Genomic DNA, 16,969 nt, shown 5'->3' with positions numbered 1-16,969 from the left:
AGAGACTGTGGTGTTATTTATAAATTGTTATGGGTTAAACTGTGTTCCTCCCAAAAATTTACATGTTGATACTGTACTCCCCAATATACCAGAGTGTGACTACATTTGGAGTAGAGCCTTCAAAGAGGTAATCAAAGTAAAAGGTCCTATGAGTAGGCCCTACTCTAATCAGACTTGTGTCCTTAGGAGGAGAGGAAATTTGGAGACACACAAGTAATACCAGGGGTGCATAGACACAGAGAAAAGATGACCATGTGAGGACACAGCAAGAAGGTTGCCATCTGAAGGCAAAGGAAAGAGGCTTCAGAAGAAACCAAATCTGCCGACACCTTGAGTTTGGACTTTTAGCCCCCAAAACTATGAGAAAATCAATTTCTGCTGTCTAAGTCATGCAGTCTGTGGCATTGTGTTAAGGAAGTGCTAACAAATTAATATCATAAGATATAACATAATGTCTGTCACACAGTAATTATTCAATATATATTACTACATCTTAAGAGGCAAAGACTATCACAGTATGCTAAACACTCAGCTCAGTAACAGCACATGGTACTTACAAATAATAACAGAAAATGTGAATGAGTTTAACTGAAGTATAACCCATAGAGGGCTCCAAACACTGGAGTGAATCAGTTATCCCTAAGCATCTAGTACAAAACAGAAGATTTTGAGAATACTACAAGACTGAGGTTGAAATTTCAGCAAAATCTGCTAAATGATGGTATGTATGTGAATATACTTAAGTGCTAGAGGAGGCATTAAGTACAGAACAAACAGTGAGGAATAGTTAAACATAAAACAAATCACATATTTATGAGATAATAATTTGGGTCAAATATCTGACCTGGTCACATTTAGAACCTACAAGTTAAAATTCTTCTAGTTAACATATTTAATTTTTGCCCACGTTATCCTCAAGGGAGAATCTGGGTAAACACTTAGGCAATACATATAGCTTCCAAAATGTTGGCTTTTGTCTTCTACGTATATGCTAGCTTTTTCCCAAAACGGCCAAGTGTACTATAAAACAGAGCACTGTAAGCTTTCAAATACTCATGGGAGCTTGTAAAAGTAATACAAAATTCATGTAATTTCCACTTGCTACACAGTAGACCCTGAGGTGGTTTTTCTAATACATAACAAGTTGTTCTGTTGCTAAGAAAGAAAACAGGGCTCTTGACTAAAGATACGAAAAAATCAGAACAGAGCCAAAATCATGCTTTTGAATTATATGATACTTTTTGCTTCTAAAACAGTAAAGGAATAAAGTTACAAGTGTATCATGTCAACTCTGTGAGACAGAGCCATATCCTTTGATTATACAACTATATTCTATAATAAAAGGTTATTATGCACCAAAAATCAATGCTTCTTTCATGAAAGTAATATTATTTTGATGTGATTATAATTAAGTTACACAGAAGAGGGGGAAAGGATCTGGACTGATCCTTTCTACTGACTTTTTCTAACCATTCAAATTCATTTATCACTAGCAGTCCTTAGAGTTGTCCCAAAATAGGATTCAATTTTAAATGTGGTCCAGGGAATACAGTAAAGGGTCATTCTAAAGTAAATGTATAGGTATACACTAAGGAAACAATTATGACAGATTAAGGCACAATTTAAATAATAATGATAATAAGGACAAATATATGAACTACTAACCTTTATGGAACACTTATCACATCCCAGGGACTGTGCTAAGGACCAACGTATTCAAGTTGAACCATATGAAAATGACAATTTCATAAGGTAGGGCCTAATATATTTTCTCATCTAATCCTTACAACTACCCCAAGAGAAGAGTAATTATCCCTATTTGCAGATAAGGAAACTAAAATTTAGAGGAGTTAACTTTATTTCCTAAAGAACTAGGAAATAAAATGGGGACTGAAGCCTAGGTGCACATCCAAAGCCCAGGGTCTCATTACCTACTGCACAATGCCAGTAACCTCTATGTCTTGAAAACCTAACAGGATGAGAGTGTAGGTGCTCAAGTACCCTCACACACTGCTTAAGGCCACTATATAGACACTTATGCAGTTGTACCATCACCCAGAACCCAACAAGGGAATCAAAGGAAACTGACATTCAGCCCATTCTTCACTAGCCAAACTGTGGCCCTGTTACAGATGCCATCTACACTGCAAAGGAGATTCTCTCAGTCCCACAAAACTGCTATATTGGTTAACAAGTGCCCCTGATGCTGCCAGAAGATTATTTCTTAAATTGTGAGAAAGTTTTAACACAGATTTAAAGCCTTAAAAGAGATTATACACTCTGATACAGAAGTTTCACCTTAAGGAATTTATCTTAAGGAAATAATGAAGGACATACGCAAAATTTATCCTATATTCATCAATGTTACAATAGAGAAAAAAGCTAAAAACTCTAACATGCCCAACAATAGGGTATTAGCTATAATACATTCATATGATAAAAATTACATGGTAGAAATAAATTAACTCAAACTTTTCACAAAATATTACATGAATGAAAATTTACAAAAGTTATATTTTCATTTTAGTAAAAATATTATGCATGTATGCATTTCATATATAGTATTTGTGCATATGTGTGAGAGAGAGAAAAGGAGGGAGGGAGGCAGGGGGAGAAAGAGAATGAACAAATACTAGGTAACATGATTATAGGTTATAAGTTACTTTTTATTCATTTTTATCCTAATAAATATTTATCCTCATAAATGATATGTAATAAAAAGTCAAAATAAAACCTAAGCAAACAACAAAAACTACAAGAAATAAATGTCCTAAAACAAAGCTTAAAAACTATTAAAAGTAGTAAAAGATACCAAAAGCAGCTATATAAAATTTTATTCTGCCACTTAACTTAGAACTAAAATATGTGATTTACTGTGGTCTAATTTAGACAAGAAATAATCAATTTGTGTAGAAATGAGAAATCCAGGCCATTCTAACAAGTGAACTAAGAACCACTGCCCATAAATATAGACATAAAGTAGAAACTGTACTCTATATATCTTTACACAACTGAAAGTTTAAATAAATTTTTTAAAATAAAAAGCATCTTACTTTTATATCACCTGTTGAAGAAACAGAATTCTTAACAGAGTGAGAAAAAGAATGACCTCTACCAGATGGGAACTGGCCTTGGTGTACTCACATTAAACATAAACAACTTTACTGAATACCACTCTGTGACCATGATGGATCAAGACAAAAATAAGACCACTTCATAATCAGATCTGAACACGAACAAAAGTATGAACACTGCCTTACAGAAATAACCAAATATAATCTTATCCTGTGTGAGATGAATGCTGCTTCTTTACCAATCACAACTTTAGTCTGGTTCCAATCTTCTTACTTTCCAGGTTCTTAAAATACCTAGTCCCCAAATTACACCCACCTCCTGAAAGCATCTATTCCACTGCGAAGCTCTACTTCCTTAAATTTTCCTCAAACTCACTTAACACAAGCTGAAATCCTGTATGGTTCCCCATGACGTACATTCTCCTTTATTACAATGTATCAATAAATTCAACTTGTTTAACTACAGATTATTCCTGGAGGTCTCCCCTGGAAGGCATTAACAGAACTGAGACTACAGATTTGAGTACAGGGTGGGATTAGGAGTAAAATAATAAAGTATATTAGGTTGGCCAAAAAGTTCATTTAGGTTTTCCATAAGATGTTATGAAAACATTCACAAGATGTTTATTTACATATGTGAACACATGTACAGTCTATAGAACAGATAATGTCCATCTACCCAAAGGGGTCTTTTGATAAGTAAACTTAACTATATTAAGTTTCCAGAAATCCAAAATGCCCAGTGTTTAGCAGCACTGATAATGGTGACTAAACAAATCAATCTTAAATTCTCAATTATTCAGTTTTCCATCTTACCTGAAAAAAATTAGAATCTAAGTATAAAAAGTGAAAAGCAACTCGAGAAACTAAATCTTGAACATAATAAAATCCTTGAATTTAAATATATTATCTAATAATTTAATAAATGAATTAGCAAATATAAACTATCATATACAGGGTGGATAAAAAATAAGGTCCTACTGTACAACACAGGGAACTATACTCAATATCCTGTGGTAAACCATAATGAAAAATAATATGAAGAAGAATATATGCATATACAACTGAGTCATTTTGCTGTACAACAGAAATTAAACACAACACTGTAAATCAACTATACTTTGATAAAAATTATTTTAAAGAATAATAAAATCCTCTAATTTAAATATATTTTTAGTAGTTTAACAAACGGATTTAATAATTAAATTTAATATTTAAGCATATACTTAGTTCTTCAACAAGAAATTTCTAATATGTCATTAAGACCAACTTTTCTATCTGAAATATGGGAAGGTTTTATTTATATTTTAAACTATCTTCTCTTTGATCACCAAAATCATCCTTGCCCAGTGCATTCTTACCTCCTGGATCCTTATCTGGATTGTACTCCAAAGCATTGCTACAGATGAGGTCAATATCTTTTAGGAAATCCTTAGCAGTCAGGTAATTATGCTTATCAATTTTAGTTATTACTGTTGATAAGTCCATTGGTTCCTTGATTACTTCAAGATAATCTGAAACCTAAAACAAACATGGTATTTTAATGAAAATTATTTCTGGTATTTCATATAATCTACTCATAAAAACACAAAACAAAAATCAAAGTTATTTTAAAACTAAATCTAGATATCTAGGAAATAATTACATATAAGGATAAAATTATAGAGCAATTTATGCCACTAAAGATACTATGTCATACTTTCCATGAAAAGCTTCAGTTTCAAGTCATATTTAATGAACTCTGAAGAGTTTCTCATCTCGAAATATGAAACCAACTGTATCAGCTTTTTTTTTTAATCCTTTGGATATACCTGAGAAGAAAATGTATGGGTAAAAGTACCCAATAAGCATCAATAAATGTTACCTAAGCAAAAAAATTTTAAAGGAAAATAAAAAGAAACATTTTTTTTTTCATATATTTAGAGAAGTTCTTAGGTAGATCTCTTTAAAATCTTTAAACAAAAACATTTTTTCTTTTTCAGTTTTCCAAGGTGAATCATTTCATGGAAAGAGTTTTCTACTCCTTTGGAGTCATTACAAACATTTTAAGTCAATTATATAACAAAAGTAGGTATTGCTTCCATGACTAATAGAAGATTTGCTGGCCTTGTCCCTAAGTATAAGCAAATTTACAAGCAAAAAATAAATTTTGCTCTGTGTGATTTTTCTAGGAGATAACCCAAAATAGAGATATTAGTCATGACTGCCCACTAAATTTTATGTTTTATATCACTTGACCAATTAAAAAGCTCTTCCACCTATATATCTACAGGCATACCTTGTTTTATCGCACTTCCTTTTATTGCGCTTTGCAGATACTCCATTTTTTTAAAACTGAAGGTTTGTGGCAACCCTGCATTGTCAGATGATGGTTAGCATTTTTTAGCAATGAAGCATTTTTTTTGAAGCACTTTTTAATTAAGGTATGTGCATTGATTTTTTTTTTTTTTGGTAGACATAAAGCCATTACTAGGGCTTCCCTGATAGCTCAGTTGATAAAGAATCCGCCTGCAAGACAAGAGACCCTGGTTCGATTCCTGGGTCGGATAAGCTGGAGAAGGGATAGGCTGGAGAAGAGACAGGCTGCCCACTCCAGTATTCTGGGGCTTCCCTTGTGGCTTAGCTGGTAAGGAATCTGCCTGCAATGTGGGAGACCTGGGTTGGATCCCTGGGTTGGGAAGATGCCCTAGAGAAGGGAAAGGCTACCCACTCCAGTATTCTGGTCTGGAGAATTCCACGGAACCACAAAGAGTCAGGCACAACTGAGCAACTTCACTTCAAGATCCCCTGGAGAAGGGAAAGGGTACCCACTCTAGTATTCTGGCCTGGAGAATTCCATGGAATCACCAAGAGTTGGACACGACTGAGTGACTTTCACGTCACTTCACTTTAATGCCACTACATAGTGTAAACATAACTTTTATATATGCTGGGAAACCAAAGAATTCATATAACTTCACTTTATTGCAATATGCACTTTACTGCCATGGTCTAGAACTGAACCTACAACATCTCCAGGTGTGTGTGCCTGGACTGTCTTCCCCAACGCAAATCTCAAATCAAGTAATTAATTCTGACATAAACACAGTCTTAGAAATGTTTAATCAGTCCAGGACCAAATTCTGGGAATATGCTAATTTATGCTCTATGAAATTAAAGGCTAGTTTTCTTCACTGTAGATAGCACAGATACCTTTTAAATTTTCATATATAATATGTATTTCCATGTATAAATACACCTATACGCCTATAGAATAACATAAGCATATATATACACATATTACTTATGTTTTTAAAATTTTAGGTAGGTATGTGTGCATGTTTTAATTTATTTTTCATACTCTAGGAGCTAAAAAGCCAGTCAATCTCCTTACAGGGGAGTAGTGGAGCTTTACCCAATAAGCAATAGTTCAGAAGGTATTAGCTGGATTCTTGGCTCTGACACTTGATATATATTGTGTACATGTGGAAAACATTTTATAAACCTTTGCACTATAAAAATTTATATTACTAAAGACCATAACATTTCAGCACCTATGCTTAACTTTAAATTCACTGCTTATTTTCTAAACATTTTTTTTTCTCTTCAATTTGCTTTGGAACTCAATGTTTTTAGACATTTCAAATTCATATAAATTTTTATGTTTTAGGTTATCTAAATGTTATTATTTTAGTTTCCCCTCTCTATCCTTCCCAGAGACTCCTATGTTTTCAGCCTTAAAAGCAAACAAAGAAGTAAGGAAACTGAGGAGGAAAAGAAAAAAAAGAGGAAAAAGAGAAAACATAACTCTAAAATGACAGCTTTAACTGACTAACATTTTCTATCCCCTTCTACTGCCTTAACACCATTTATATAACTTTTATTCTATCACAAATGGCATCTGAAATCTGACAATCTGGTCTGGTTGGACAGAAAATGTTTTCCTGGGCAAAGACCAAGCTGGTTCATTCTCAGCCTGGGAGACTGATTTGGGGGCAAGTCCTTACCAATTAAGTGTCAGCGTTCCCAAAACCAATTTGAAATAAACATTTTTAACAACATTTAAAGGCGGCTTATAGTTTTAAGATTTTCTGAAAATACCATGAGTTTAAAATATATGTTTCACAAATATAGAATCGTATGTATTAACTGTAAAAGCAAATAGGTAAGCCTTGTCATTCCAGCAGAAAAAGATGGAAGATAGCTGTGATATAAAGAACATGGGCTTCAAATTTTAAGAAATATTTTTCTTGGTATGTCACTTAACAATGAGCCTCAGTTTCTTCAACTGCAAACATAATAATGACCTCTGTGGTGGTGCTGAAAGGATCAAATAGCAAAAACTATATGTTATAGATAAATATACAAATAAAATTATACAGTCCCCTTATTCCCAAAAGGGACATGTGGGAGAATAGATATATTCAGGCTTTCCAAGAGGAAAAAATATAACACTAGCTCCCAGGCATAGACGAGGTAATGGTTCCAAAGGAATCTGCTCAGATCCAAGAGTACAGATTTCACAACAAGGACACAACATTAAACTCTGAACCACTTCATAATTCAAATTTAAAAAAAGAACAAAAAATTAAAAACAAAAACACCAAAGTTGTTCAAACATGGAGTCTGAACTATAAGAAGAAGGCTAGTAAAGATTGCATCGTGTTCATCCACACACTACATTATCCCAGGATAAAACAAAATAAAACAAAATGTATTCTACAGTATTATAGTAGATTCCAAATGGAAAATTTCTTTTCTCATCATCACAGACCATGCTCCCACAAGGACACAAAACAATACACATAGAAAGTGAGAAATTTTCCACTGGGAGCAGAGAAAATTCTTAGAGAGAAAAATAATAGGCTGTGGTTAACTTCATAGAGCATCTTAGAGGCATTTCCAAAATAATTAAAGACAAATTTCAGGTTTCTTAGCTACCTCTTTCAGTAAGATATATACACAATTTGGGAAACTGGTATTAACTGATTAATACCAATATTCTTTTGAAAAGCAGGATTTATCCTGGAATAAAAATAGTCTAGTATGGACAATTCACTAAAGTAACTTTTAATCCTCTTCTTAAATTGAAGAATAAGAGATCGCAAAGATCAGTACTATTTAAGAGGACATATACAAACTGCCACTAATTTCACCCAAAGTCACCAGATGTTTGCTGATGACACTGGTAGTTATCACATGGATTAAAATTTTACAGGCTAGGGGTAATATTCATCCATGCCTTTGCTTTTTTTCCTTCCAAAAAAAGATGTCAATATTTTTTTCTTTTAGCCAGTTCAACTTCATTGTTTGCACACTACTGAAACAAGACCTCTTCAATATCCACCGGTTTGCTGAAGATGTTAAAGCGTTTATCTGTCGCCAGCCTCTTGGTTACATCCCTGAGAAACAACCGCAACTCTCTTAAAGTATTTTCCTCTTGGTCCTCCATCCGAATTTTCTCTGATTCTGATAACTGACGAGGTGGAGAAGGTAACGCAAGTGGAAGTACCTCCATTGCACAAAGACCTAAAGAAAGTAGAAGAAAATGTTAAGATTCCAACATGGCAGGTCCATGACCTACCTCAATTATTTTTCTCGCACTCCCTTGAAATGTTCTTTTAAGAAGAGAATTCCAAATATACATGAACCATGCAAGTCCAGCAAGTAAAGATTTAAATGGGAACAAAAGTACATAAGGGAATTACTTATAAAATAACTTACAACAGGACTTCTTGAAAGGGCACAGGATATAATTTTGAATAATTTGATCTTGAGATATTATTTACATACAACTTTAAGAGAAATATTTCAAATCAACATAAATATCTTCAGGTGAAGTATTTGTATATGGTTTGCTGAAGTCAACTTTAATAAAGATTGTTTCTCAAAATGAGGTTGCTTTATGTAAAGTAAACAGGCAAGTAATAATCCTTTGATCCCTCCCATTCCCAAACACTTCTGATTTTACACAAGTCTCCTACTCTCATATTCTTAATACAACACAGTCAGGATAGTAAATGGCACCTGCAGGGCATGGGGGGCAAAGCAGTAACTAAAAAAAAAAATCCCAAAGACATAGAGAAGATGGAAAACCCAGTCTTAAGTTTTATATATAAAATCTATGGTATTCACTATATACTGTAAAACAAACAAAACATCTTCTTAGAAGGTAAAGTATTAACTTGCCTAATCATAATGCTCTCTAATTCCTTAAAAGATTTTGCTGGTATCACACTGAAGCTCAGGATTAAAATTCTAAGTATTCTTGCTGATTTCTAAATAGCCCCTAAGATGAAAAATGAAAGTCAACAGGAGGAGCAACTCAAAAAAAAATAATAATAATGTTAATCCTTAACATAGAAAATTCAGATCTACAGGACTTTAATATATCTAGGAACATGCAAGATACTTTATTAAAATGAATCACTTTAATAATAAAATATTTTAAATGCTGTTATTTAGATTAGAAGAAGGCAACAACCAATAAACAGAAGGTATAACTTCCATATTGAATTCCCAGGGTTTCTGGGGGGAAAACCCCACAGCTATATTAATTTGATAGATGTCCATCTTATAAACACTGAGAAAAATGTGAAAAGGAGCCAGTAAAGGCTTAGATTTAGATTTATTAAAAGATATAGATTTATTAAAGTATTGGATAATATAACCACTGAAAAACAAAGAAGTATTTAATAACATAACCAACGAAAAACAAAGAAGTATGAAACAGTAAGGAGTTGGCAGAAATGGGAAATGTATTTAAATATCCCTTAAGAACAGCCACGAGAAACACAAAAAAATAGAACAAAAGATAAGAGGCTTAAATTTTTTCTAATAAACAGTACTATTATTTTTTCAAAGACACTGAAAGACAGATTAATCAAGAGGATCTTATCTTTTACCACCTTTAAGATTAGGAAAAGAAACCATTGAAGAATTTAGAATGCAGCCCTTTCTAAGTCAGAGGACTGAATAATTTTGAGGCCCCTCTTAAGGCCAAGAAAACTCTAATGCTTAAAGAGCCATGATAGACTTCCAAGTGCCTAGCATAATATGTTTAACAAAATAGGTGCTCAATAAATATTTTTAAAATCAATTAATAAATAAAATAAACCAGAAAAGGCAGTTGTTCTAATCAGGCCCAACAAAACAACCCTGACCCAGAAAGCAATCAACACAACACCTGTTGTTCACAACCTGCTGGTTCAAGCCCTCAGTACTAAAAATGACTAAAACAGAGCAGAACTAAAGACTTTTTCCATGACTTTTTGAGTCTGATAAATCTACTAGAGCATCTGGACTGAAGTGATGAGGAGACTACTTCATTAACAGTCATCCATTGGAAAAGCTTTAAGGATGAGGCTGTACTTCCCAATCTCAAGTCAGTTAAACACAATGGCCACTTCCATGTGTCCATCTAAAGTTAAACAAAACCTAAAAAACTGTCTTCCACAAAGAACTGTTTTGTTTTAATGACTCCAAGAAAGGATATTTCTTAACTCCAACTCCCCCCGCACCCCGCATTTTCCTAAAGGCTTTAGGAACTTTACCAGTGTGTTTCCTTCGTGGTGGAGCCATTGAGGCCTGATTGAGAATCAGTTCTTGGAAAAATTTTCTTCTGTCCTCTTCAATAGGCCTTTGAATATACAAGACCTCTTCGTACTGTATTCTAAAGATACATTTAACCTACACACATACACACACACACACAAAGACATTAAATATTAAGAGAATTAAAAGCTTATATATTATACCAAATTATAATTTCTTCAACTTCGGTACCATTTTCAATGTTCACTGAATATTCATGCAGGATTAAAGCAGTCTCAGGCTATGCTGTTGAGAGGTTCAACCTCATGGAATAAACAAGAATGAAATAATGATCCAGTTCAATTCATTAATAAATTATGATATAAAAAAGGATAGCTGATTACAATAGTCAGATGGGGACAATCTCGAAAAGCTGTTACACGAGCTGAAAAGTAATTATCTACAATCTGTCAACACAATAGAGAGCAAAGAGGATACTAACAGCATGGCCTTCTCTTAAGATGTTTTTGTGTGCTTCCTATCCACTGACTTCCTCTCCTGAGTCTATCCCACTGGATCCTCTGGAATCCTGGTTTCAGAGAAGATAAACTATACCTTCAATCTCATCAAAGGATGGTCCACAGTGACATCACCTTCCATGCAAAACTCCCAAGCAAAATTAAGCCTGCCATACTCATATCCCAATTCCTTCCAGTTAGTGACTGTCATCTCTCCTTTGTTCACCTACTCTATAAAGACTTTGACCCCAGATGTCCCCCTTCTAAAATATGCTGCTTAAATCCTCTTTACATCATTCACATTTGTCTATACATTTTATTTGATTTTTTAAGGTCTATTTTCTACTTCTAGACACCAAACTTCCTAAGAACAGAATTCATCTATTTTCCTATACCTACCACTATACCTGGAACCTAGCAATGCTTAATAAGCATGAACTGAATGAGTAAAGCTTGTGCTTTTGTTTCCCAGCCCGCATCAAATTGGAAACTGCAAAGAAAACAAGGAAAAAGGTCACTAATACAGAAAGAAGTCCCAACCATGACAGTATGGAAATACTGGATTAAAATTTAAGACATCAGATTCTAGCCCAAATTCAGGCATATATTTCTTATAAACTTTGGATAGTCCATTCAGTTTGTCACTATGAATTGTAGAAATTCTTAAAAATTATTTTAACCTATCTTTGTAACAAGGAGGTACATGGAAGTCCCTCATTTTTACAGATGAAAAAACTTAGGCTTGGAAAGGTTTATGTGACTGGCCTGAGGTCATAAAATGAATAAATAGAGAAGATTAGATTACATAAGCTGTAAAGGCCATTTTTAACTCTAAAATTCTAAAAGAAGAGATAATTAATGAAAAAGAGCCATCAGAATTCAGCATTTGGATGGGAAATTACCTCAACTCAAAGCCAAATCCTTTAAGAGTTAATATAAAATTTCACCTTGTGCCCATCCAATATTTTCTTTGAAGACTACCTTCATGTAAAAATCCTTTAAACCCTTCAATCTATGCTATGCAAGACTTTTCTTAAAAGTTCTGGCAAACCAGTCAGGATGGCTGCTATCCAAAAGTCTACAAGCAATAAATGCTGGAGAGGGTGTGGAGAAAAGGGAACCCTCTTACACTGTTGGTGGGAATGCAAATTAGTACAGCCACTATGGAAAATAGTGTGGAGATTTCTTAAAAAGCTGGAAATAGAACTGCCATATGACCCAGCAATACCACTTCTGGGCATACACACCAAGGAAACCAGATCTGAAAGAGACACGTGCACCCCAATGTTCATCGTAGCACTGTTTATAATAGCCAGGACATGGAAGCAACCCAGATGCCCATCAGCAGACGAATGGATGAGGAAGCTGTGATACATATACACCATGGATTATTACTCAGCCATTAAAAAGAATTCATTTGAATCAGTTCTAATGAGATGGATGAAACTGGAGCCCATTATACAGAGCGAAGTAAGCCAGAAAGATAAAGACCATTACAGTATACTAACACATATATATGGACTTTAGAAAGATGGTAACGATAACCCTATATGCAAAACAGAAGAAGAGACTCAGATGTATACAACAGACTTGTGGACTCTGGGAGAAGGCGAGGGTGGGATGTTTTGAGAGAACAGCATTGAAACATGTATATTATCTAGGGTGAAACAGATAACCAGCCCAGGTTGGGTACATGAGACAAATGCTCGGGCCTGGTGCACTGGGAAGACCCAGAGGGATCGGGTGGAGAGGGAGGTGGGAGGGGGGACTGGGATGGGGAATACATGTAAATCCATGGCTAATTCATTTCAATGTATAACAAAAACTACTGTAATGATGTAAAGTAATTAGCCTCCAACTAATAAAAATGAAAAAAAAAAAAAAAAGTTCTGGCAAACACATCCATTATGTGCCAAATATCATGCCAGACACTGTAGTTATAAATCTGAAGAAAAGAGGCTTACTTCTTACTGTCAAGTCTCAAGTCTCACAAGAAAGTACTATGATACCATGCCAGAAGTGTTATAACAGAGCTAGTGAAACAGAGGAGACCCTACAAGGGGCAAAGGTGAAGATATAGCAAATATATAGAGAAGACAAGGCAGAAAATGCTAACGTTAACTGGTTCTTTAAAAATAAACAGAACTCAATACCCTGGAAGTAACAAGATTTTGTTCAAGTGTTTTGTTCAAAGCAAAACATTTAATTTCAGTTTTAAATATTCTTCCTTCTGATCATTTTTCAACATTGTGTTGAACTTTGTGAATATAAAAGCAAACCAAAAGCAAGTCTACAATAATCCCCCTAATTTGCCTGTCTAGACTACTATCAACAGCCTGTTTTTCTTTAAATTCACTCCTAACTCAGACTCAGATGAGAACTCAGATCAGAACTCAGATGTTCCCAGACTCAAACTTCAGGCTGCAACAAGATGAAACTCATATTAACTTCCTGAACAAATCATGTTCTCTTTCACAATGGTTCACAATGGTTTTTATATATGCTATTTACTCTTTCCTAAACTTTTTTTTAAACTCTCCACTCAAGCCAATGATTTTTGGGTGAAGCTTTCTCTGACTTTCCCAGATAAACTTAGACATACCTTCTACTTACCCTCTGAAACTTTAAGTTCCATAATTGTTAGTAAATTAATTCAGCTGTGCAACCATCCCAAGTCAGTTTTACTAAAAAAATATTTCTAGGGCTCTCCCACCCTCTCTCTCCTTTTGCTACCACTTCGCCGCCATCATGGGTCGCATGCACGCTCCCGGGAAGGGCTTGTCCCAGTCGGCTCTGCCCTACCGCCGCAGCGTCCCCACCTGGCTGAAGCTCACTTCTGACGACGTGAAGGAGCAGATCTACAAACTGGCCAAGAAGGGCCTGACTCCCTCACAGATCGGTGTGATCCTGAGACTCTCATGGTGTCGCACAAGTACGTTTTGTGACAGGCAACAAAATCTTGAGAATTCTTAAGTCCAAAGGACTTGCTCCTGACCTCCCCGAGGATCTCTATCATTTAATTAAGAAAGCTGTTGCTGTTCGAAAGCATCTGGAGAGGAACAGAAAGGATAAAGATGCTAAATTCCGTCTGATTCTGATTGAGAGCCGTATTCACCGGTTGGCTCGATACTACAAGACCAAACGAGTCCTGCCCCCCAACTGGAAATACGAGTCATCCACAGCTTCTGCCCTGGTTGCATAAATTTGTCTATTGTACTAAAGCAATAAAATCATTGTTTAACAGGAAAAAAAAAATATTTCTATTACCTCTAAAAAGTTCCCCTGTGCCTATCTAAAGTCTATCCACGCTTCACTCCAAGCTGACAACCACTGGTTTGGTTTCTGCATCTAGAGATTTCATTTATTCTGGAAATCGCATATCATAGAACTGGTAGTCTTCTGTCCCTAGCTTTTCTCACTTTTAGAATAATGTATTGAGGTTCACTCATGCTGGACAATGTGTCAGCAGTTTATTCCACTTACTGCTGAATAATATTTCACTCTGTATATATGACATTTTGCTTCACTAATCACCAATTAGTGAATACTTGGGTTATTTCCACTATGAAGAATAATTCTAGTAGGAACACTGGTGTACAAGTCTCTGGGTGAATGTATGTTTATATTTCTCTGGAGTAGTTACCTAGGAGTGAAAATGCTGAGTCATACCACAACATTTTAAGAACGGCCAACTACTTCTATCTGCTTCCTTGTTTAAAAATCTCTTTTCTTTTCTTTGTTCAACCTTGGACTCTTTTTTCCTAATTCTCCTAAATAGAAATAATTTGTAATTCTCATATATCCCAACTGAAATTCTCCAGCTGTTCTCAGAAAAAATCTTCAAGGTCCCCAGAAGTATATTACTTACACTAGAATTTTGCGAAAAAAGAAAAAAAAAAAAGGATTGAGTTTAGGCAGGACTTATGTAAAGCCTTTGTGGTAATTCAGTGGTCAATTTCTTTTTCCATGTAACAAACATTTACTAAGCAATTCCAGTGTATCAGGAAGTGAAGGGCTGTAAGACAGTCCCCTCCTCCCAAAGAGCTTGTGGTAGCAGTTAGAGACTCAAATGTTTTGGTCTCCACACTTCATTAAACTCTTAAAAATTACTCCAGAACCCAAAAGAGCTTTTGTTTACCTGGGTTATATTAGCCAATATCTATGTACTAAAAATTAAAACTAAGAACCTTCCAAATAATGTATTCTTTTAAAACCTATTACATGTCAACACTAAAATATATTATTCTGATGAACTTATTTATGAAACAGAAACAGAATCCCAGACCTAGAGAACAGACTTGTGGTTGCCAAGGGGGAGGGTTATATTGGGAGTTTAGGATTAACAGATACAAACTATTACATATAAAATGAATAATAGAAGAGAATATGAATGTATGTAAAACTGAATCACTTTGCTACACAGTAGAAATTAACACTGTAAATCAATGATACTTCAATAAGATAAATTTTAAAACACACATTCTGTTGAATACCATTATTGACTCAATGGACATGAACTTTAGCAAACTCCAGGATATAGTGGAGGACAGGGAAGCCTGATGTGCTGTAGTCCACAGGTTTGCAAAGTCGGACATGATTTAGTGACTGAACAACAAAACACTCTTTTGAAAGACATATTTTTTCAAAATATAAAATATTATATATGTAAAATAAAATGAAGTGAGAAAAGTTACACTATTCTACATTTCTTCAAATCTCTTTAATGTGTGGCTTAATGAAAGACAACTGGATTCTCATTTTCTGCTTCTGCATTCAATCTGCTACAATAATGTTGTTGTGATTGGTATACATTAAGAAAACCCATATTCAAGAAGACACAGGGCTTCCCAGGTGGCTCAGTCATAGAGAATCCGCCTGCCAATTCAGGAGACATGGGTTCCACCCCTGGTTTGGGAAGATCTCACATGATGCAAAGCAACTAAGCCTGCACACCATAACCACTGCGACTGTGCCTCGGAGCCCAGGAACCACAACCACTGACGCATGTGCCACAGCGACCGAAGTCCATCATGCTGAGAGCCCATGCTTCCCATCAAGAGTACCCTCACTCCCTGCAACTAGGAAAAACCCAGCACAGCAACAAAGGCTCAGCACAGCCAAAATAAACAAAATAATATAAGATACACAGCTTGGGGAAAAAAAGAGGAATGTGACAAATCTCTGAAAGTCTTACATGGATCACAATTTGATAACAGTCCATCTAGAACAATGATTTCCAATTTTGGAGGGTAATGAAATGCCTCATCAGTAAAAAAAACTTTGAAAATATTCCCTCCAGTACATGCATATTTACTTAAACATATTATTCTACTAATATTACTATTTCTACTATGAAACACATTCATATATAATATTTAAGATAGAACGAAAAATAAAGTCCGTCTAGTCAAGGCCATGGTTTTTTCAGTAGTCATGTATGGATGTGAGAGTTGGACTACAAAGAAAGTTGAGCACAGAAGAATTGATCCTTTTGAACTGTGGTGTTGGAGAAGACCCTTCAGAGTCCCTTGGACTGCAAGGAGATCCAACCAGTCCACCCTAAAGGAGATCAGTCCTGGGTGTTTATTGGAAGGACTGATGTTGAAGCTGAAACTACATACTTTGGCTACCTGATGCGAAGAGTTGATTCATTTGAAAAGACCCTGATGCTGGGAAAGATTAAGGGCAGGAGGAGAAGGGCACGACAGAAGATGAGATGGTTGGATGGCATCACCGACTCAATGGACATGAGTCTGGGTAAACTCAGGGAGTTGGTGATGGACAGGGAGGCCTGGCGTGCCGCGGTTCATGGAGTCACAAAGAGTCAGACACGACTGAGCGACACTGAACTCTGGACTTAGAAAA

The 16,969-nt window shown here is 35.2% G+C and overlaps 1 protein-coding gene and 1 pseudogene across 2 annotated transcripts in view; one reads left to right on the top strand and one right to left on the bottom strand.

Moving 5' to 3' along the window:
- Window positions 1-16,969, bottom strand: part of ATAD2B (ATPase family AAA domain containing 2B) — a 122,570-nt gene that overhangs the window by 19,519 nt on the left and 86,082 nt on the right. Inside the window, exons 21-23 of one of the 2 annotated variants that reach the window (XM_070451180.1) lie at window positions 10,607-10,742; window positions 8,401-8,582; window positions 4,436-4,595 (exon numbers count right to left, since the gene is read on the bottom strand). In XM_070451180.1, the coding sequence (XP_070307281.1) occupies window positions 4,436-4,595; window positions 8,401-8,582; window positions 10,607-10,742 (478 nt within the window). Of the gene's footprint in view, window positions 1-4,435; window positions 4,596-8,385; window positions 8,583-10,606; window positions 10,743-16,969 lie in introns of both variants that reach the window. The other variant, XM_070451170.1, reaches the window with a different exon arrangement.
- LOC139029899 (small ribosomal subunit protein uS15-like) lies at window positions 13,809-14,334 on the top strand (annotated as a pseudogene).

This window comes from Odocoileus virginianus, chromosome 2, assembly GCF_023699985.2.
Source record: "Odocoileus virginianus isolate 20LAN1187 ecotype Illinois chromosome 2, Ovbor_1.2, whole genome shotgun sequence".
Lineage (NCBI taxonomy): Eukaryota > Metazoa > Chordata > Mammalia > Artiodactyla > Cervidae > Odocoileus > Odocoileus virginianus.
Note: the sequence above shows the minus strand (reverse complement) of the source record. Positions and strands in the feature narration are given on the sequence as shown.